This window comes from Notamacropus eugenii, chromosome 1 (genome assembly GCF_028372415.1).
Source record: "Notamacropus eugenii isolate mMacEug1 chromosome 1, mMacEug1.pri_v2, whole genome shotgun sequence".
In the NCBI taxonomy this organism is placed as follows: Eukaryota; Metazoa; Chordata; class Mammalia; order Diprotodontia; family Macropodidae; genus Notamacropus; species Notamacropus eugenii.
Window position 1 is genome coordinate 47339029 of NC_092872.1, and position 23732 is coordinate 47362760.

Sequence of the window (23732 nt, forward strand, 5' to 3'; positions counted from 1 at the left end):
AAAACGGGAAAAGGATCCACATGTACAAAAATATTTATAGCAATTCTTTTTGTTGCGGCCAAGAATTGAAAATTGAGGGGATGCTCATCAATTAGGGAATGGATGAACAAGTATATGAATGGAATGGAATGCTATGTTCCATAAGAAATGATGAGCAGATGGATTTTAGAAAAACCCGGGAAGACTTACATGAATTGATGCTGAGTGAGAGGAGCAGAACCAGGAGAACATTGTAAACAGTTACAGCCACATTCTGTGATGACTGACTTTGATAGACTTGACTCTTCTCAGCAATGCAAGGATTTAAGATAACTCTAAAAGATTCATGATGGAAAATGCTATCCACATCCAGAAAAAGAACTGTGGAATCTGAATGCAGATCGAAGCATACTACTTGCAATGTCTTTGTTTGGTTTTGTTTTCTTCTTTCTTGTGGTTCCTCCCATTGGTTCTAATTCTTCTTTACAACATGACTAATGTGAAAGTATGTTTAATATCAGTGTATAGGGAGAAACTATATCAGAGGGCATGCCGTCTTGGGGAGGGGAGAGAGGAGGGAGGAGGAGAAAATCTAGAACTCAAAATCTTATGGAAGTGAACACTGAAAACTAAAATTAAATAAATAAAAACATGCTTGTTTCTGAAAAGCAATATTTAAAAGTGACCCAGTTGTTAAGTGGTCAACAGATATGAATAGGCAGTTTTTAGATGAAGAAATCAAAGTAATTTATAGATATATAAAGAAGTGCTCTATATCACTTTTGATTAGAGAAATACAAATTAAAATAACTCTGAGGTACCACCTCATACCTACCACACATAATATGACAAAAAAAGAAAATGATAAATGTTGGAGAGGATGTGGGAAAACTGGGACACATGCATTTTTGGTAGTGATTCAAACATTTTGTAGAGTAATTTGGAACTATGTCCAAAGGGCAACCAAACTGTGTATACCTATCCTTTGATCCAGCAATACCACTACTAGGTCTGAATTTGAAAATGATCATATCCACATCCAGAAAAAGAACTATGGATTCTGAATGCAGATTAAAGCATACAATTTTTCATTTTATTCTTTTTTGTGCCTTGTCTCTTTTGATTTGTTTCGTCTTTCACACCTGTGACTAATATGGAAATACATGATACTGCATGTATAACCTATATCAAAATTGCCTATCATTTTAGGAAGAGAGGAGGAAAGGGTGGGAGGGAGAAAAAATTGGAACTCAAAATCTTATAAAAATGAATGCTAAAAATTATCTTGATGTGTAATTGAGAAAAAAATTCTATGAATGAAAAAAATGAATGTTGAAAACTATCTTTACATGTAATTGGAAAAAAATAAAATATTATTAAGTAGGGGAAAAAACAGTGAAGAACCCAAAGTAACAAGACAGAAAAATGTTGGCATGTTCTCTGCTTTGTGGCTGGGAACCATTTAATTAGTAATGCACTACATATTAATTTTCTTAATAACTTAACTAGAAACTTTAAGCATAATTCATGGCTAACATCTATTAATTGATAACATTTCTTTGGATATTACTTCACAATACTGTTATGAAGATTATTCAGATTCCACCTCCGAGCCCTCCTTCTCTATCAAAGGTATGAGTTAGAAGGCTCCCTACATTTGCCTGAAAAACTAATATTGTAACTCTGGTATCTTAAATTTTGCTAATGAAACACTTATGTGGATTATACCCCAATAAATCATAAACCTACATTTTTCTCCTTTAAAAAGAGAGTACGGATATGTAATATATACATATTGACTACTTTGGGGACATTTTAGCCCAAAATCAAATATACATACTGGTTTACCAAAATAACTTTTATACATAAGGAAATGTTAGTACTAATATAGAAATCCTTAAAATCTATTCACACAGCTCGCATATGTATATAATTGACTGATTTACTCAAATTAATTCAACCATACCCTACTTGCAATAAATGTAAGAGGCCCAATCAAGAGAAATTCACAGGTTTAGAATGAGTTCAAAAAGTCTCTGAAACTGGAGTGATATTTTACAGGAACTGTGTTCTGACAGACCAAATAAACTTGGTTACACTGAGGGGTCATTTATAAATTACTAAGCCAATTTACAATCAGTGTCATGTGAGAGGTTGTAGTAGCATGGTATTCCAATAAAACACCTCTTAGGAACAAAGGAGAGACTCAGCTTCAGCCTTGAGCAAGGTCCTTTCCCTTCCCTTCCCTTCCCTTCCCTTCCCTTCCCTTCCCTTCCCTTCCCTTTCCTTCCCCCTACTGCATTGTGAAGCTCTGACACCATGGGGCCCCTGCCCCCTGCCTAAATGCTCTCTTCTGGACCCTCCTGGCTTCAGGGTGATTATCAATAGTAACTGTTGCTGTTTCCCTCCCAGCGTGATAACTTTCTTTTCTTTGCCTCTGTAAAGGGACCATGCTGTAGCTACTTCTTAAATAGGCCTATTCAATGAATGGCCATTACCTCTTCCTAAGTAACTTCCTGCATAGACCTTGGCCTAAAGGGCCCAAGGTCTCCCAGTGCATCCTGGGTCATCTCCAGTCATCCTGATGAATATCTGGTCACTGGATTCAGATGGCTCTGGAGGAGAAGTGAGGCTGGTGACCCTGAACAGACCTCCCCTCCCTCAAAGTCAAGTGCAAATCATGTCATCACTTCTCTGATGGCATGGTCTTCTTCGGCAACAAAGGATGAACACAAGTTTATTTTGACTAAAGGAAGACCTTATAAGATACAACAAGTCTGGTAAATATTAAGTGTCCCACTATTATCCCCATATACACACACACGCACACACACACACACACACACACACACACACACACACACACACACACACACACACACACACACACACACACACACACACCCCTAAGGGTATATATCTTAACTACCCCACAAATGAGAGATAAAGTCTTCCAGCAACCAGGAACTGAGAATTATAATGTGCCTTATAAGCTTTAGCCCACTTTTCCCTGGACTTTGAAGGTACTTGGGGGGAAACGTATTGCAGACTTTTGGGGGGTTGTTTTGCATTGTTCTTACTGTTCCATCTCAGTAAATGCCTCTTTCCAAAAGCTAATTAAGTACATACCTTTGATCCAGTGATACTATTCTTTGGCCTCTACCCCAAAAAGATTAAGACAGAGAAAAAGATCCTATAAGTGTAAAAATATCAATAGCTATTTATTTTTTGTAGCAAAAAACTTAAGGCTATTGACAAAAATGATTCTCAAGTGATGATTTTTGGGGGCAACACATTGTTGGAGGCTCAAGTATGGCTCAATGGCATTAAGAGAATAAATTCTGGCTCCCCAGGAGTACCTCTATAAACCTGAAGGGAAGCCTTACTCTGGGACCTGAGACTTGTCTCTAAGAGTGGGAGTTATGCTAAGGAACCTTGTAATTTATATGGGCTATACATATAAAAATGAAATTAAATTGTACTTTTCAAGAGGTCTGATGCTTCAGCCATAAGCTAAGAGAACGCCTTACTGACACCTATGAGTGAAGAATGTATGCTAGCTCTGAGTCTCTGACCAATAAGTACCTGAAAATCTGTTTCACTCTACGTCCTCCTCACCACCATTCAGACAAAGGTTACTACTCTGGTGTGCCACGACCAGTTCAGCCCAATTACTGTCATATTGCTACTAACTATTTCCTCCTTATAATTTAAACTGTTATCCACCTACCCCTTCATTCAAGGCATTATCTCCTTAACAAGACTATTGCTAAGTCCTCTTGTCTCTACTTCTTTTTCCTTCAACCTATCCTACACACAGTTTTTGTTGTTCAGTTTTCAATTGTGCCCAACTCTTCATGAGCCCATTTGGGATTTTCTTGGCTAAGATATTGAAGTAGTTTACCATTTATTTTCCTGCTCATTTTACAGATGAGGAAACTGAAACATACAAGGTTAAGTGACTTGCCCAGGGTCACATAGCTAGTAAGTGTCTGAGACCAGATTTGAACTCACAAATATGAATCTTCCTGACTCCAAGACCAGCACTGTGCTACCTAGCTGCCTCTGCATATGCTGTCAGATTAAGTTTCAAAAGATGTATAAGTCAGTTGTCAATTACTGTTGTTATAAAAGCTATATAAGAACTAAAGAGGGGGAGATAAATATATATATATGATTTTCTTATTTATATAATGATAATGTTGTAATCATATATATATATAGATATATACACATATACTTAAGTTAAGGCTGACATATATGTGTATACATATATTTATCTTCCTCTTTGCCTCTTTAATACATGTATATAATATGCAAATATGTGTATTGTATATGCATGTAGATATATTTCAGGCAGAAATAAAAGTATGAAAAGACAGAAAACAGAACAGTGAAAAGAATGTCTGGGGCATGAAGTATAGTTGAGTTTGGCTAGAGCAAAGAGTGTGTAGTAGGGGATGGTAGTAATAGAAGATAAAGCTAGGTAGGATGGTGTCACATTGGGGGGAATCTTTGAATGCCAGGCAAAGGACCATGAACTTTCCTTGGAATACCCTAAGAAGTTTTGAGCACTGACATGATCCTGACAGCAGTATGAAGGAAAAGGAAAAGTTGAAGGTGGAAGAAAGTGGAGGCAAGAACACTTCTAAGAAAATAATCATCAGAGCCTATGATAAAGTAGGGGCCGTCAGAAAGGAGAAGGAGCAGACAGGAAATACTATAGAGGTGGAACTGAATCTTTTCAGCAATATTACAGTAATTAGAATGAAGAGGCCATGGCACTGCTACTGCATTGACCCCCTAATTATTCTCTCTCTCTTAAGTCTATCTCCATTCCAATACATCTACCACACAGACTCCAAAGAGATTTTTCCTAAAGGGCAAATCTGATCATTTCACCCTCAATTCACATTACCTGTAAGGTCACATATTAACTTCTCTATTTGGTATTAAAAGATCTTCAAACATTTAATCCCAGTCTACCTACTCAGCCTGATTTTTCCACAAGAATTTATGAAGTATCTACTATGTGTAAGCACTGTGCTAATCACTGGTAACACAGAGACAATAATAACTTTTATCATACATTGCTGTCATCCATTCACTCTACGGTCTGGTCAAACTGCCCTTCTTGTTGCACCTCATTCACGACATCCTTTTGCCCTGACTCTCCCCAAAGCTTGGAATGTTCTTTGTGATAGAAGCTTTACTGATTTTATGTAGATAGCAAGAGGCTTTTTGCTGGGGCTGCCATATGCATTTCTGTAGAATGGTGTTTGCCCTATCTAATACTTCATATACCAAGCAATGTTGTTTGGTTTGGTTTACTAAAAGTTCTACCTGTTTTGAGAAAGTTATATGCAACTGGATCTCAATGGCCATTGATCCAATAACTGAAGACACTCTTCTAAGTTATTGGTTGATTGATGAGTGAATCTAGAAACGGTATAGGAAATATTTTTAGTTACACTGTGCCCATGTTTGGGTAAGTGTTAAGGGTTATGGATATGGAAAGAAGAGAACTGGACAATTAAACACTTCCCACTTTGAGGTCAGGACCAATGAAGGAATTTAGCTGATGCTTCTCAATGCATACAGTTGTTGGTGGGTTGTATTAGTGTCTATTGGAGGCATTATATGCCCACTGCCACACTGAATAGCCAGGGTAATGTTTTCACAAAAAGAGTAGAGATAGGGGACTAGGTGTAACTGGAAAAATGATCATTAACGCTATGTTTCAGTGGGGTTGAGAATGCATGAACACCTTCACCAAGGATGAGATGAAATGCCTGTTTAATGATACTCTTTGTAGCAATCAGAGCATCTGATTTTTGAAGGATCAGTATGGCATGATCCCACATAATTTTTTTGGCAAATTGATTATGTTGGCTTTCCTCTTCTAGCAAACAACAAAAGATCTGATCTAACTTCAGCTGATACCTAATCATGATATGGGACTGCAGCATCAATTAATTAAGTCTGCTCCCATGCCAGCTACTATCAAAGCCCTCATAGGACATGTCCTTTTCACATGTGGACCATGTTGTACCTTGTATAAGGGTGCTTTTCTTAACTGCGATGAAGTCTAAGATTAGGCCCAATACCATCATATTTATTGGGTTTTCCATCTTCCATACTATTCTTAGGACCCTAGTATTGTGACATGATGGATTGGATTTTAAAAACAATAGCCTTGTCATCAATCCCAATTACTGGGATTGGCATCTTATGAGGCCATGTCTAAATCAGTTTTATGCCAAGGAGAAGAAGGGCTCTCCAATCTGAAGTTTCTTGGATCTAGCTTTCAGGAGAATTTGATTCAAAAACTACTTTTCAATATACCCCTAATTGGCCCTCTCTTAATCTTCCTTATTGCAAGCATAGACCTTAATGTTTCTGCCCTTCCTGTACAATATTTCCATATATTCCAGAGAAATGGAGGAAAAATTAAGATGGCAAAGTAGCAAGTACAATGAGTTCTCCCTCAAAAAACTACTCCAAACATGTGTATTAAGAACACCATACTCAACCTTGATAAAGGAATCTGAGGAAAAAAAAAATCACCATCACTTTTCCAGCCCAGATAACTAAAAGGAGGCTGGCACAGAGATTTAAGGATAATGGGGAAAGAGTCTGATCAGGAGTATGTGTGATGCATAAATGCATTAGGACATTCTGACCTCACTCAGTATGCCTGCAATCTGGCTCTAATCATATTCTTAGCGAGACATTGAAGGACTGTTTATGACGTTTGCTACTAGGGAGGACTGGCCACCCCTCCCAGAATCAGACATCCCGAAACAGAAATGCTCTCAAGCATGTTCTGAGAACAGCTCCTTTCCCATCAATCATGCATTTAATTGGCAAAATGCCTTCTTGGTTAGAAGGAATTACTGAAGGCGGGTAGTCCTGAGCCACCTTCGGGAGTCCCCCACTGCAGTGGACACATAGACCAGGACCTTCCCATCTGGACACTGAAGGCTGGCCGGGAACTCCCCAGTCACATGATTCAGATATAAATAATTCCTCCATTAGTGCTCATCAATTGTAGTAAGATTGTGGCATAACCCATGAGACTTACTGATTGTATCATAACTATTGAGACTTACTGATTTGTGGTATAACTATTGGGACTTACTGATTGAGATCTTTATTATTATTATTATTAAAACAAGTATTAATACTATATACACATATCAAACTTGAGACTCTGTGTCATTTCTGAACCAATCCAAACTAAAACTAATTTAAGCTGCAGCAAATAATGTTACTTCACAACACAGTTATGTCACATGCTGAGTCTTCCAGCACAAAGATACAGGCCAATAAAGGGTTCATGATACATAAGACATGTAACATCTTCCTTTATAAGTACAAGTCTTTCCATATTTTCTAAGTCTCACAATTCATCATTTTCTATACCACAGCAACATTTCAACCTTATGCTACATTTTAAATAGTCTAAAACAAAATTGATTAATATGGCTGACATATAGTGTGGTTTTCCTATTTTTCTCTTGATTAAAGCTATTTTAGCTTTATCTGAGATCATGAATACTATCACTGCTTTTTTCCTAATAAATTCTAACCTTTATTTTATGTTTGTGTGCCTCTTATTTCCTATCCCTCCTGACTTCTCTACTTTACTATCCACTACCTTGCCCTCCTGTTATTTAATGTACCCCCTCCTCAGTGGTACTTAACCTATCTTTGGAGGATCCCTCCCTTATCATCCCCTCCCTCTTCCCTTTATCCTTTTTTTCCTATCTGAATTTAGAAGACTTTAATAGCCTTCCAAATATGTATGCTATTCCCTCTCTATCTCATTCTCATTAATCTAGACATCCTTCTATATCCCCCTTCTCCTACTCCCTCATGCTCTTATTTCTTTATAAATTTAAGACTTTTATTCCCTCTTAGATGTATATATTGTTCTTTCTTTAATCTAATGTGATCTGATGTGATGTGAGTAGAGTTCCCTCTAAAAATTCCTCCCTTATTCTCTCTGCCCCATCCCCTTAGCTTTTTATTTCTTTCTGAATTTAGAATTTTCATACCCTTCTAGATATATATGTGTACTGTTCCCTCTTTAACCCATTAACCCATTTCTGATGACAGTAGGGTTCTAGAACTACCAGAAGTCCTCTTCCATCTAACTCCTCTGAGTCAGTTCTTCTTCTCACACTTCATTTGCATAAAATAATTACTCTCTTTGCCTTTTCCTAAATGATTTTACTTTTTGGAATCACATCATACTCAGGTCTACACCAATCTTTTTTTTGAACCACCCAATTACTTGTCCTGCTTCTCAGAGGGTGGATAATGTCCTCCTCCACAGGTCCAAGTCTTTCTTCTCTATTCCCATAGTAGCTTTCTATGGTTGAGCTCTTTGCTGGCTAATTTTTTGAAAAATTACTATTGTAATCACCTCTAGTCCTGAAGGATGGGGGATGGTGCCTTTGGCCTCAGATTCTCCTCCTTTAGTTCTCCCCTCTGGCCTGGAACTGATACCAGGCATCCCTGCACCATTGCTCCTGCACTCAGTATATGTGTGCTGGTTTCTTCTTGCCCAGGGCCATGTCTCAGCTGCACAGCTGAGCCTAACGTATCTTATCAGCAGAGGTTCCCTCAAGCTTTCCCCTTCCCCCTTCCTCCAGACACTATCTAGACTCCCCACACTGTCTGGGAGGTGAAAATTTTCATGGCTGGTACCTCCCAACCCTGCTAGCCCAGGGCTCTCCTCTTGCTATTTCAACAGAACTAGCCTGGTACTACTTCACAGGGACCAAACAGCCTCCTGAGATTTTGGATATTTTCTAGTTGTCCCAGGAGGATCACTGATCTGCCCAAACTCTTAATTTTACCCACCCTTTGTTCATCCTGAGGCACTATTTTATCTTCTTTATGAGGGAAATCAGAGAATTTGGAATTTTCTGACCTACTTCACCATCTTCTCAGAATCCTCTCCAAGGAGAAGAATTATTAGAAGAGTTTTTGACTTTTAATGTCATAAGGAAGGGAAAGGTATCTTTATATAAATATGGTGAGTGAGAATTCATTCCTAAACTGAAGTGCTGAGGAAGAAGGTGGGGTGTCAAACAGGAGGAATGGCAAGTCAACCTGACTAAAATAAAGAGTGCATGAAGTGGAATAAAATAAAATAAAATAAAAATGAAAGTCAGCCAGGGAAGGGGTTTAGATGTCAGATTAAGGATTTTGGATTTTATCCAGAGAGTCCATGAAGATTTTTGAATAAGCAAGTGACATGGTCAGACCTATGTTTTAAGAATATCAATCTGACAGTTGTTAAGAGGGTGGGATTTCAGAAGGAAGTGAGCTGAACTGCCAAGTATTCAAATTATGCTTCAGACAGCACAACTCTGATGGGCTGGCCACATTGTTCGAATGCAAAATGTACTCTTGCCAAAAAGACTATTTTATGGAGAACTTGCATGGGGCAGGTGATTACATGGTGGCCAGAAGAAATGATACAAGGACATTCTCAAGGTCTCTCTCAAGAACTTTGGATTTGACTGTGCAACATGGGAGACACTAGCACGGGACCATTCAGCATGGTATGCCCACATCAGAAAGGGTGCTGTACTCTTTGAGCAAAGCAGAATTGAGACAGCGCAAAGTAAATGCAGAATGTGCAAATTTGGGATATCCACCCCAAATATTCACAAGGACTATCTCTGCCCAACCTGTGGTAGAGCATTCCGAGCTCATATTGTTCTGATCACCCACAGTCAGACACACTGAAATTTCACTTTATCATGGTGAAGTCATTTTGATCCTCTTCGAAGATGAAGGACAACAACCAATCAACCTGGAAACAGTGAGACCAATTAGGAAACCACTGTAGTAGTCCAGGTGAAAGGTGACAAGAGCCTGGACCAATGTAGAGTCTGTGTGTATGCAGGAGATGGTAGAATTGACAAGACTAAGAACTGATTAGATATGGGGGATAAAGAAGGTAAATTATAAGGTAATTCTAAGGTTCTGAATGTAATTAAGTGGAAGGTTGGTGGTACCCTTGATAGAAATAAGAGGTTTTTAGGAGGCATGTGTTTCTGGGAAATATAACTATTTTGATTTTGGACATGTTGAATTTTGAGATGCCAATGACAACAAAGTAAATATGTCCAGTAGACAGTTGGTAATGCAGGATTAAAATTCAGGGAAAAGATTATGGATGGATAGAAGGATCTAAGTCACTTGAAATAATCTGGTAATCAAGTTCATGAGAGAGTGAAGACAAGAAGAAGGTCTAGGACAGGCTCTGGAGATATTCACATAATAGGGAATGGAGAAAGATAATGAGAAAGAATGATGAGCTGCATGGGAGAAATCAGCCAAAGATGCAAAGGTAGGTGAAAGCATCTCAGAAGGGGAGACCATCAAAAGTGTCAAGATGTAGAGAGGTCAAACTGAATAAGAATTAGTAAAAGACCACTGGATTTGTCACTTAAGAAATCCTTGCAGCCGTTCCTCAAAAGACGGTTATATGATATGAATAAACAGTTCTCAAAAGAAGCATTGCAAATTAGTCACAATCATGAAAGACGGTTTTATTTCACTAAAGAAAACAATCTCTTAAAAAGTAGTATTGCCCAAATGGAAAAGGGGTATATAAAAGCTAACTAAAGAAAATAATGCCCTAAAAATTCACTAATAATAAGAGAAATTCACATGAAAACAACCCTGAGGTTGCACCTCACACCCTGCAAACTGGCAAAGATGATGAAAGAGGGAAACAGTCAATGTTGGAGGGGTGATAAGATAGGCACACAGTGAAGCTGTGAATCGGTATGATAATTCTGGAAAGTAAGTTGAAATTATGCCTAATGAAGTGACTAAAATGTACACTCCCTTTGACTGAGGAAGCCCATTACTGAGTTTACACATGACGGAAGTCACTGAGAAAAAATAAAGTCCCATATGCACCAAAATATTTAGAGCAGCACTTTTATGACAGCCAAGAATTAGAAACAAAGCAGATGCCCATTGATTGAGAAATGGATAAACAAAATATAGGATATGAATTTAATGGACTATTACTGTGCTGTAAAAATGACAAATGTGATAAATACAGAGAAGCATTAAAATATCTATATGAAGTGATGCAGAGTGTGGTAAGCAGAGTCAAGAAAACAGTTTATGACCACAACTATTTAAAGAACTGCAAAAAAATAAAAAAATAAATGTTACAAAATATAAAGAGGAAATAAGGCTTGAAAGAAGACATATGAGAGAACCTTCAACCCCATCCTTTTGCAGAAGTGGGAGATCCATAAGTGAAATACATTGCACATATTTTCAGACCTTTTTTATATATTGGTCAGTTATGCTGATTATTTTCCACTTTTTCTTCTTTGTCTTTAAGAATACTATGTGTCATGTGGGATGACTTGTTGGGAGGGTGAGTTAAGGAAATAGTGGGGAAATTATGGTGAAGTTAAAAAGACATCAACAAAAACTTATTTAAATTTTAGAACAACAGATTGTTGACCGATTAGGTCAGAGGGCAAACTACAAGGGTTTGAGAAGTAAGTGAAAGAGGGAAAAAATGGCAGCACCAAGTGTACATATCTGTTACTTGGAGCTTGGTTGTGAAAGAGAAGAAATAGAATGATAGCTTGAGGAAAAGGCAGGGTCAACAATATTTAAAGCTAAGGGAGATCAGGTCAGGTGTGTCCATCTGTCTGTAGGTAACCTGGAAAGAGCCAGTGAATAAACAGAGAAGACAAGACATGGAAAAAGGTGATTTCTTTAAATACAGAAACAAAAGAAAAAATAATGGGAGGTGGTAAAAACTATTTCTAAGATAGAAAAGAGTGACAGATGGATGGCTTCTGTTTTCTCAATTCAGTAGGAGGTAAGATCCTCGACTAAGGGAGGGGAAAAAGTGAGCTAAGAAATTTTAGGAGAGAGGAGACAGTTTAAAATGATCACTGTGAAAAGTGTGATGGAAAGTCAATCAGTGAAAAATATGTGGATGGTCAGGTAATAGTAAGGGCTCAGTTAAAATCAGAGAGCATTTATTGTAATCAAAATTACCCATTTTACCTGTTGATCTTCTCTCTCTCTTGTTTAGGTCAAACTAATTTAAACGATTACAGTTATTTTCTAGGAGGTTAACTAATTTTCTTTGTTTTATGAGGCAATGTTGTACATATTCATTCCTTCTAAGATCTTACATACAAATTTATATTTTAATCTGGTATTGCCTTTGGCACACTTCTTTCTCCATTTGGCAAATAAGTCAAATGTTTGTTCTTTTGATCTTCTTGTTGTAACAATTGATTTATACTAGTTTGACTTCAAAATGAAATTATTCTATTTATAAGATTTCTGTGATTCATGTGCTATCTGTTGTCCAGTTTCTATTTTACTTTTAATAGCTTGCTTAAATAATTCAGGGTTAGTTTTTCTTAATTGTACTCCATATTTTTTCCTCATTATTATTCTTTCTTCTCCTTCAGACTTTTCATAGAGGTGGTTTACATAGAAGCAACTAAATCCATGGAAGCTCATTAAATCCACAGAAGTTCATAAGGCCACCAAATTAAGGCAGAGAGAGAAAAGAGAAGGCGGCTCAAGACAGAGCCATAGATATACCTACTGTTATGAGGGATGATGTGGATGAAGACTCAGCAAAATAGAATAAGAAAGACAAATCAGAGAAAAAGAACATGATGATGATGATACTAAGTAATAGCTAACATTTACACAGCACTTACCAAGTTTCAGGCACTGTGATAAATTCTTTAAAATTATTATCTTATTTGATCTTCACAACAACCTTAAGGGGGTAACATTATCATTCCAATTTTACAGATGAGGAAACAGAGGAAAACAGAGGCTAAGGGACTTGCCCAGAGCCATACAGCTAGTAAGTGTCTGAAGCCAGATTTGAACTCAGGTCTTCCTGACCCCAGGAAAAGAAACAGGAGAGAATGGTGTCACAAAAATCCTGAGAAGAGACAGTATCCATGAGAAGGCTGAACAGTGGCAAATACTAGAGAGAAGTCAAGAAAAATACAGACCTAGAAAAGAACGTCAAGTCTGACAATGAAAAGATAATTGGTAACTTTGGAAAAAACAGTTCACATTTTGTTTCAGTATACCATTTCAGTCTGATTCTACCGGTCTCTTCAGACAAACTTTAAAATTTTCCCTTTTTCATTTCATCAAAATTATTTTTCTTAGTGTCTTCAGAATTATATTTCTGTGAGCTTCTTTGCTTTGACTAATGTTCCTGGCTTTTAAAGTGGATCTCTGCTTCTGGGGAATGGGGGAGACTCTGTACCACCATTCTTGTGCTTAGAATTTGAGGTTTTTTGTATTATGGCCTCTGGTTCTTTCAGCTAGAAGCTAGAATGCTGTAGTTTACCTGGTACTGAGCTGGCTGATGTGCCAAAGCAGAGGCCAGGTGAAGTCTTTCTGAGTTTCCCTGAAGTTACCTTGGAGCTAACTGCATTAAATGTGGGGGAGGGGTGGTCTGGCCAAAGGAGGTCTCCTCTCCTGACCTAGAGGACAGGCAAGCTCAGCAGCTGATGAACCTCATTTGCACTAGTGTCTTCCCTATTCCCCTGGCTGTGCTGAGGCACATCTGGGGTCCTAGTGTTGATGATTGCAGGCTCCACCCCCCTGGGGCTCAGGACCTCCTCCCGGTTCACTGAAGTGGGGCTGTCTGGGACAGTTACAGTACCGCATTGGTGCCCTTTAGCCACAGCAAGAGGGACCCCTCTTTGCAATTTTCCTAGCCTCTCGGGGTAAGAGACTGTTTACCCCTTTGGCTGATCCCACTGTTTTAGGATTTTTCCTGGGGAAATACTCTCTGGGTTTTTCAATGTCAACAAAAGGAGGGGGAGAGCTCTGCCATCTTGGCTCCCAGAAGTTCAAGTAGGTGACTTACAGACATTTAACCTGGGGTTCCAGAGTTCTCTCTCTCTCAGTTCCCTTGGACTCCCATCCTGGACGATATTTTGAGATTCTGCACTGCTACAGCTTCAGACTACCCAGGACTTCCTGCTTGGCTTTGCTATGGTGGGGTCTACACTGGTACAGCCTGTGTGCTGTGTGCTCCTCCAGCCCCATGTAACAGATCCTTCCCATTGACCTTCCAGTCTATCCTGGGTTGGAAATCTGCCATTCTCTGTCTCCCACTGGACTCCACCACTCTAAAATTTATTCAGACTCTCTCCCTAGAGGTATCCAAAGGAGTTTGTCTCAGAGATTAGGTGAGTAGTTGCTCTCACTCCATCATCTTGGCTCTGCCCGCTTTGACTAACTTTCTCTATAGAATTTTCATTGATTTTTATTCTATCTATCCTTTCCCTAAGCCAGTGATTCTTAATCTATGATTCATGAACTTGTTGATAAAAATATTTTGATAACTATATTTCAATGTAATTTGCTTCCTTTGTAATCAAATGTATTTTATGTTATGAATTTTAAAATATTATTCTGAGAAGGAGATTCCATACACTTCACCAGACTGCCAAAGGGGTCTATGACATGAAAAAAGGCTAATAATCCCTGCTCTAAAATTTTTGAAAATTATTTGTCGAAAAATCTAAGGTGACTATCAGACCTTCAGATATACACCTCAGGAAGATAGCATAACTCCCACATGTTCATGCCAAGTTCATAAATGCCCACTCCTAAGTAAGGAGTCATCAGCATACAGAAGAAACATATCCCTTTTTAGCTGGCCAATAATGGATGCCCTTTCTCGGAGCAATAGTATCATTCTATGGAGCATAAGATGCTCCTTCTTTCTCAAAAAGTATAATTCCAGGGGGCAGAGCCAAGATGGCAGAGTAGAAGCATGTACCTGCTTGAGCTCTCCCCTCACAAAGCCCTTAAAATACCTGTAAAAATGACTCTAAACAAATTCTACAGCAGCAGAAGCCACAACATGACAGTGAAACACATTTCCAGCCCAAGACAACCTGGAAGGCTGACAGGAAGGGTCTATTACACTGGGGTCAGAGCAAGCGCAGCCAAGGGTGGACCACATGGCAAAGACAGGACTGGAGCAGCTTCAGGGCACTGAATCACAGATAGCTGCTGTGGCTTCCAGATTTCTCAACCCACAAACACCAAACACAGCTTCAAAGGTCAATGAGAAAGCTCTTTCACCTGAGAGAGAGGGGAGCTTAGTCAGACCTAAGTCCCAGGGTACTGCAGCCACTGCTGCAGCAGTGGCCATTTCTGGAGTTTTCCACCTACAGATCCTAGAGGAATTGAGCAGTTGATCTGGGTCTTACTCCTGAATGATGGTCTTGGGGTGAGAAGGGGCACTGCTGTTGTGGAGTTGGTAGCAAATGTGGAGAGGGAATCCTACTAGCAGGTCCAGGGGAAAAAAGAGTGCTTGTGGTTGCTCACCGACAAGAGTGCAGGACAGGAGAGGAGTAAACATCTCTTCCTTGACTATGCCACTTTGGAAGAACTGAGAACTTACAGGTCCCTAGAGAAATCTCAGAGAACAGCTGAACAAAACGTCTGAAGCCTGGAGTAGTATACCCTCCACTTGACAAAGGACTCAAAAGTCAAGTAATTGGCTGGAAAAATGCCCAAAAAAGAGAAAAAGATTATAGAAGGTTACTTTCTTGGTGAAAATTTATTTTCTTTCATTCTTTCAGATAAGGAAAAGCAAAGCATACAATCAGGGGAAGATCAAAGCATACAACTGGAAGAAAACAGCAAGGTAGAGGCTGCTACATCCAAAGTCTCCAGAAAATATGAAATGATCTCAGGCCATGCGAGAGGTCAAAAAGAATTTTGAAAATCAAGTAAGAGAGGTGAAGGAAAAATTGGAAAGAGAAATGAGAGAGATGCAAGAAAATCATGAAAAATGAGTCAATGCCTTACTAAAGGAGATCCAAAAAATTAGTGAAGAAAATGACACTTTTAAAAATAGGTTAATCCAAATGGAAAAAGAGGTCCAAAAAGCCAACAAGGAGAAGAATACCTTAAGAAGCAGAACTGGCCAAATGGAAAAGGTGGTCCAAAACCTCACTGAAGAATTTGATGGAGCAGATGGAAGCTAATGACTTTACGAGAAATTAAGAAATTATAAAACAAAGCCAAAAGAATGAAAAAAATAGAAGACAACTATAAAATATCTCATTGGAAAAAGAACTGACCTGGAAAACAGACAAAACCATGATCAAAAAATAAGCCTAGACAACATCTTCCAAGAAATTATCATGAAAAACTGCCCTGATGTTCTAGAACCAGAGGGTAAAATAGAAATGGAAAGAATTCACTGATCATCTCCTGAAAGAGATCCCAAAAGGAAAAATCCTAGGAATATTGTAGCCAAATTCCAGAGTTCCCAGGTCAAGGAGAAAATATTATAAGCAGCCAGAAAGAAACAATTCAAGTATTGTGGAAATACAATCAGGATAACACAGGATTTAGCAGCTTCTACACTAAGGAATAGAAGGACTTGGAATATGATATTCCAGAGGTCAAAGGAGATAGAATTAAAACCAAGAATCACTTACCTAGCAAAACTGAGTATAATATTTCAGGGGAAAAAATGGAATTTCAATGAAATAGATGACTTCCAAGCATTCCTGTTGAAAAGACCAGAGCTGAATAGAAAATCAGACTTTCAAATATATGAATCAAGAGAAATACGAAAAGATAAACAGGAAAGAAACCATAAGGGACTTCTTAAAATTGAACTCTTTATATTTCTACATGGAAAAAAGATATTTGTAACTCATGAGACCTTTTTCAGTATTAGGGTAGTTAGAGGGAATATAGATAGATAGACAGACAGACAGACAGATATACACATATATACATACATACATACATATATGTACATAGACCCATGTGTGTCCATATTATATATGGGTAGGTATGTATATGTATGTGACTGTGTGTGTATGTGTGTATATATATATATATATATATATATATATATATATATATATATACACACATACACATATATAGACAGATTGCACAGATTGAGCTGAATATGAAGGGAGAATACCTAAAAAATAAAATTCACTGTTGAGTGGAATATATTATGAGTAAGAGAAAGGGAGAGGTAGAATATAGCAAATCATCTCACATAAAAGAGTCAAGAAAGAGCTTTTACAATGGAGAGGAAGAGGTGGAAGATGAAAGGGAATAAGTGAGTCTTACTCTCATGAGATTTGGCTTAAGGAGGGAATAACACACACTCAATTGGATACAGAAATCTATTTTTACACTGCAGGAAGGCAGGGGGGAAGGGGATAGGAAAGGGAAGATGACAGAAGGAACAGCAAATTGGGGAAATGGATAATCAGAAGCAAATACTATTGTGGGAGGACAGGTCAAGGGAGAAAATGGAATAAATGGAGGGGAGGATAGGACAGAGGGAAATGTGATTAGTCTTTTGCAACATACAGTTATGGAAGTGTTTTGCATGGCCACACATGTATGACCTATATTGCTTGCTTTCTCAAAGATGGTGGGTGGGGAGGGAGGGAGAGAATATGGAACTCAAAGCTTTAATAATGAATGTTAAAAATTGTTTTTGCATGCAACTGGGAAATAAGATGTACAGGCAGTGTGGTATAGAAATCTATTTTACCCTACAGGAAAATGGAGTGGACTGGGATGAAAAAATGGGGGGTAATAGAAGGGAGGACAAACTGGAGGAAGGGGTGGATGGGGTGCATGCTCTCCTGTGGTGGAGGATGGGGACAGATGAGAAAATTTTGAATTCAAATCCCTGTGGAAGTGAACGCTTTTGAAAACTGAAAAATAAATCACATATTTTTTAAAAGTAGAATTCTACCTTCTTTCAAAAAGTTTCCAAATTATTACACAGTTGAAATGGCTCAGTGATTCTTCTCTTCCTAATCTGTATGATATTCTTCTCTACCCTTTCTTGACACAGATTCAAGTTTTTCCTTTGTTTTTCGCTCAAAGTTCTACTTCTAGAAACACTGTTCACTCCAATAAGGAGCTTAGATGTATTTCTCTAGTCCTACCAGGCAGACCAATCTTTTATATACAAAATGCAGCCTCCTAATTTTATTCCCATTTCCACTCAGTTATATCATACCTTCTCTGTGCTGCTACTTCAGTCAGGTCCCAGTGACTTTCTGATTTTTAACATTTCCCCTTATCAAAATAGGGATTTACACTGAAACTCAGTCATAGTAATGAGCAAAGGTCACAAGTATTCTCTCATGTACTTCATTTTGAAGAACTTTAATTTTCTAATCACCAAATAAAAGCCTTTGTTTCCTGTTAAAGGAATTGTTTCAGTATATAGTTACCAAACAAGGAACATGGTTTGTGTTTTGCAATTTTTTGGAGGTGTGGAAGATCAGAAGTGCTTTTTAATCACTCAAGTCATATTAAAGGGATATTAAGGTACCTAGGCTATCCTTCCATACTCTTTACTTCTCTTTCCCTGGCCCTCCTCCTTCCTTTTTAACTTTAATTTCTCTTCTCTGTCCCACTACTCTAAGATTACCAGGCACCATAAATCTAGCGCCGGCTACTGGCCCAGATCTCTCTTCCATGCAGCATGGTGCTCATGCAGTTGACCACTAGGGATGTAATTCATAGATTAAAAGCCTAAAGAGTCACTTGCCTCAAAAATCTCTAATACCTGCTGAGAAACAGAAGTATTTCTCCTCTCTTCATCTCAAAACCCTTAGAATCAAAGCCTACCTCTCCTTTTCCTAAGCCCCCACCAATGAGGTTCCCTTCTCTTTGCCATGGCTGGCTCATCTACATGTGTCCTCAATCCCATTCCTTCCCTCTTTCAGCATATTGGAATTTAAATCATCCCCTTCCCAAATCTTCAGTGTCTTCTCATCTGCTGGTTCCTTCCTTGGCTCATTCAATATGCCTAAGGCTCTCCCATTATTACAATTTTCTTAGTAGACCCTACTATCACCTCAAGCCATTTCCCATCCCTATGCTCGCTGTCTCCACTTCCTCTCTTTTCACTCTCTACTTAACCCTTTGTATTATGGCTTCTGGCCTCATCACAATGACTTGAAAGTGCTCTCGAAAGGTACCCTCTGTGAGATCCACCCCTTCACTCACTGGTGAGTTCCTCCTGGTGCCACTACTTTGTGGAGGGGCCCAGACTGCCATTTATTACATTTAGAGTCCTGTTCCTGACTTCTACACTTCAAAACCATGCCCTTCAGCCATGGGGAATAATGGGTCTTAAATAGAATAGCATATATTATGCACTGAATAAATGTTTATTGATTATTTATTTTCAAGCATTCTTGAAGAGGGGAGAATCTTTAAAAGGCAATCACAGCAACTCCCAAAAGGAAAAAAAAAGAACCATACAGATTTACGTTTTATCAAACATTCAAAGAATAATGAATTCCAAAATCACATACAAAGTGTTTACAAAAATAAGAAAAGAAGGGATCCTATCAAACTTATTCTGATACATATATGGTCTTCATACCTAAAGCAAGAAAGTAAACAAAAAAGAGAAAGAAGACTGTAGAACAATATCCCTAATTAATATTGATGAAAATATGTTAAATAAAATTTGGCAAAGAGTTTATAACAATTTATCTGACTAGTTTGGATTTATACAAGGAACACAAAGTTAGTTTAATATTTGAAAAAACTAAACAGACTATATTAATAAAAAAATAAAAAATATATGATTATATTAATAGAGGATTGAGTGAGATAAATATGTAAAGCACTTGGCAACACTTAAAAGTGCTATGTAAATGCCAGCTAATATTGAAGCATACTTCTTTAAACTTTATTTTTCTTGAGTTTTTTTTGTCTATGGTTTTTTCATGGAAATTTTTTGCATGACTACACGTGTATAACCTATAGTGAATTGCTTGCCTTCTCAATAGGGTGTAGGGGTGGGGAGGGAGGAAGAGATAGAATTTGGAACTCAAAGTTTTAAAAATAAATGTTAAAAATTGTTCTTACATGTAATTGGGGGAAAATAAAACACTAAAAGAAAAAGTTTTAAAAAGAGAAAAAATTTTAACATAGGAGGAAGTTCAGAGGAGACGTAAACAAGGCAATCTTGTTATTACTATGCTAAATTTAATACACACTTAAACCACATGTGGCTTGGCATGCAATCTTCTCTTTTGTTCTTTGTATATAGAAATATTAAAATCTGTTGATGATTCTGACAATAAAAAGAAAAAAATTAAAAATAACAAAACTTTGTTGTATTTTCATAGTACCTCAAGGTTCTGCAAAGTGCTATAAATGTTCCATTTGATCCTCACAACTCTATGAGAAAGATTTTCATTTTACAGTGAAGGAAACTAATCTGTGTGGGGTTAACTGACTTGCCCAGCATCAGGCAGCTACTAAGTGTCTGAAGCAGGATATGTACTCAGGTTTTTCTGACTCCAGATCCAGCACTCTTACCCACTGTATCATCTAGCTATGGCAATTTCTATATTGGCTGCAAAGTCAAAAGGAAGAAATCAATAAATACTTTCTAATAAATAATGTATTCCTCTTGATTCCTAATAGCACTATTTTGGTCCAACTACTCATTATCTCATGCTTGGATTTCCAAGACAATTTTCTAAATGTGTCTTGCTGACTTTTCACCCGCAATTTAGACTGCACCAGCTCTAACTAATTACCTTTCAAGATCATTTACATCAAGACACTCTTTTCTTCAAAAATCTACAATGTTCACTACTGCTTCCTCAATCAAGTGCAAAATTTTCTGATTAATTTAAAAGACCTTCACAATACAGGATGACCCTATTTATTCATTTATTTCCTATTAATCTCCAGAATGTACTTTCCAGTCAAATTAACCTAATCTACTCACATTTCTAGAACATTCTCTTTTCCATTTCTATGACTTCAGATATGTCTTTTGTACCTTCAAATACCCTCTCTACTTCTCTATTCCTAGACAAATCTTACAAATTAAGGCCTAACTCAGGTCAGTCTTCTCAATGAAGTCAGAAAATATTTCAGTTCATACTTCTCTGAACTCCTAGAGTTCTTATAATCTGTGATATGTACCACATAATTTAGCTCTTAAGTATGCCCTAATTGTTTCATAAGTGTTAGTCTTATATCTCCAAACAATTTATAAACTGCTTGAAGTCAGGGAGAGATGGTAGCCATTCAGTAAATGCTTATTTAATGAAAGGATTTGTATGGACTAAAATGCATTCAAGATGAAAAACAACTTATTGAACTAACTACATTTTAAATGCATTTTAAAATATGTTACACTTAAATATATATGGAATGCAAAAAATTAATTTTCAGTGACTGAAAAAAAGACAACGTTTTGGCACTTATAGTTCTATTTGGGGAAAACAATCAGGCTAGCACTACTTATACTACCCTTATTCCCACTGTCTCTAGGTACTAAAATGGTCAAGAAAAAATGGAGAAAAACCATGCTTACCTTTTCCTTCAAGTCTGACCATGAACAGTACTCCAAATGCCATGGCAACATTTGAAAAGAGACAGCAGACCAACTTCATGTAATGAGTCATGTGGAAGATGTTGAGACTGATGTAGAAGAATGGAAGATAGGATAAGAAATAGACAATACCTCCTGTGGCAACTGCTAGGTTGGCTACAAAAACCAAAAGGAACAAGTCAAATTATTTCCAGCAAATCACATGCAAAGGCTATTAGAGGATTTTATATTTATCCTTATCAATCTTTATTTTACCATCATATGACCTTTTCCCATAACATTAGCCTGTTAAAATATTTTTAGATTCCTATTCTCTTCTCTAGCTACCCTTCAGCTTTATCCTATCTACAAACTTTATATGCATACTAGTGATATCTTCCTCTGAGTCACTAGTGACATGTTAAAGAGAGCAGGACTGCTAAAAAATATTTTTACACACACTGGTCCTTTTAGTCTATCCTTAATTTATTTGGGGAACAGACTTAGAAATGCCATTGCTAGATTAAATGAAATGAAAACACTAGATGAAAGAAATTTTTAAAAAGTGAGAGCTCTGTAGGAAAGACTTAGAAGGAGTTTAACTACTTAGTACAAGAGAGACAAAACCTTACTCAAGCAACAGACTCTTTGAAAATTAGAATGAACCAGACAAAAGTTAATGATTCCTTAATCAACAAGAAATAGTAAAAACAAAGTCAAAAGACCGCAAAAAAAATAAGAGAAAATGTGGAAAACAGATCAAGGGGAGATCATTTAAGAATCATTACATTAAACTGAAAGCCATGATTTAAAAAAAAGGCTTGGATATCATAGTTCAAGAATTCATGAAAGAAAACTTCCCTGAAATATCAGAACAAGAGAGTAAAGTGAAAATATAAAGAATGTAGTGAACCATCTACTAAAAGAAACACCAAAATGAAAACTCCCAGAAACATCATAGCCATTCTCATATGGTCTTTTCATTCCAAGTGAGGGTAGGAGGATGATAAAAGTGCCCCCTCAAAACTGTAATGTCGTTAGAAATCATACAGGGAGTCAATTAAGGCCAAGGAGAGGATCTGGGAGTGGTTTTGTTACGTTTTAATGATCTTGAAAGAAAAATAAACAGTTCAGAGGGGAAGTACTCCCTATACTAGAAAACAGAGAAGTGGAATAGTAGAAAATCTTATCTCACATAACTGGGATATTCAAGTAGACTATATAAATAAGTTAATATGGTAATGACAATCAACTTTGAAAGATTTAGCTACTCCGATCAATATAATGATTCACAATTCCAAAGGCCTCATGGTAAAAAAATACTATTCATCTTCAGAAAAAGAAATGAATAACTCTGAATGCAGATTGAAGCGTATTTTTTTTAATTTTTTTTTGCTTCTTTTGCAATATGGCTAACGTGATAATATATTTTACATGACTTCATATGTATAATGGGTATCATATCTCTTACCTTCTCAATAGGTTGGGGAGGGGAGCTAGAGGGAGGTAAAGAATTCAGAACTAAATTTTTAAAAATTAAATAAATTCTTTATTTCTGGTTCTATTAGTCTACATATATATGCATACATATAAAATTTGTCTTAAATCATTAGTTTTGTTGTTATATAATTGGGAAAAATACTTTCTAATGACTTTTTTATTTTCTTTATTTGTTGTAGTTTCCCTTTTTATTTTTAGAGCGGCAATTTTGTTTTCCTTGCTTTTTAAAAAATCGGATGAAAAATAGTTTACCTATTTCATCAGCTTCTTTTAAAAACTAGTTCTTAGCTTTATCAATTTAATGAAATGTTTATATGTAATTCTATTTATCTTCTTTGATATTGAGAATTTATGCTTTTGTGTTTGGTTGTAGCTTTTAAATTTATTGTTTTCTTTCTCTTTTGCTGATGGGAAGTGTTGGGATGTAATTTTCCCCCTAAAAATTGTTTTGGTACAAGCTTTGGATACCGTCTACTGTAGTCATTATTATTAATAAAATTATCTATTGTTTCTATGACTCATTCTTTAATATAAAGCAATTATTTAGTTTCACTGAAGTTTGAATTCTTGCTTCAAAATTCATTTATTGATTATAATTTTAAATTCTATTATCTTTAAATAAAGGTTATGTTTTACTATTTTCGCTTTACCAGGTATTTATTTTTCTTTTTTAACTTCTTTTTTTAGTTTACAACATTCAGTTCCACAAGTTTTTGAGTTTTAAATTTTCTCTCCCTCCCTGCCTCCCCAATACAACACTCAATCTAATATATGCTCTACATATACATTCGTATTAAACATATTTTCACATTAGTCATGTTGTAAAGAA

The 23732-nt window shown here is 37.0% G+C and overlaps 1 protein-coding gene across 7 annotated transcripts in view; it reads right to left on the reverse strand.

Annotated features, from left to right (window-relative positions):
- LOC140497984 (phospholipid-transporting ATPase ABCA3-like) overlaps nucleotides 1–23732 on the reverse strand; it is a 296904-nt gene that overhangs the window by 127385 nt on the left and 145787 nt on the right. For all 7 annotated transcript variants that reach the window (XM_072599356.1, XM_072599345.1, XM_072599336.1 and 4 more), the window contains one exon: nucleotides 21407–21580. In XM_072599356.1, the coding sequence (XP_072455457.1) occupies nucleotides 21407–21580 (174 nt within the window). The remainder of the gene's footprint in view (nucleotides 1–21406; nucleotides 21581–23732) is intronic.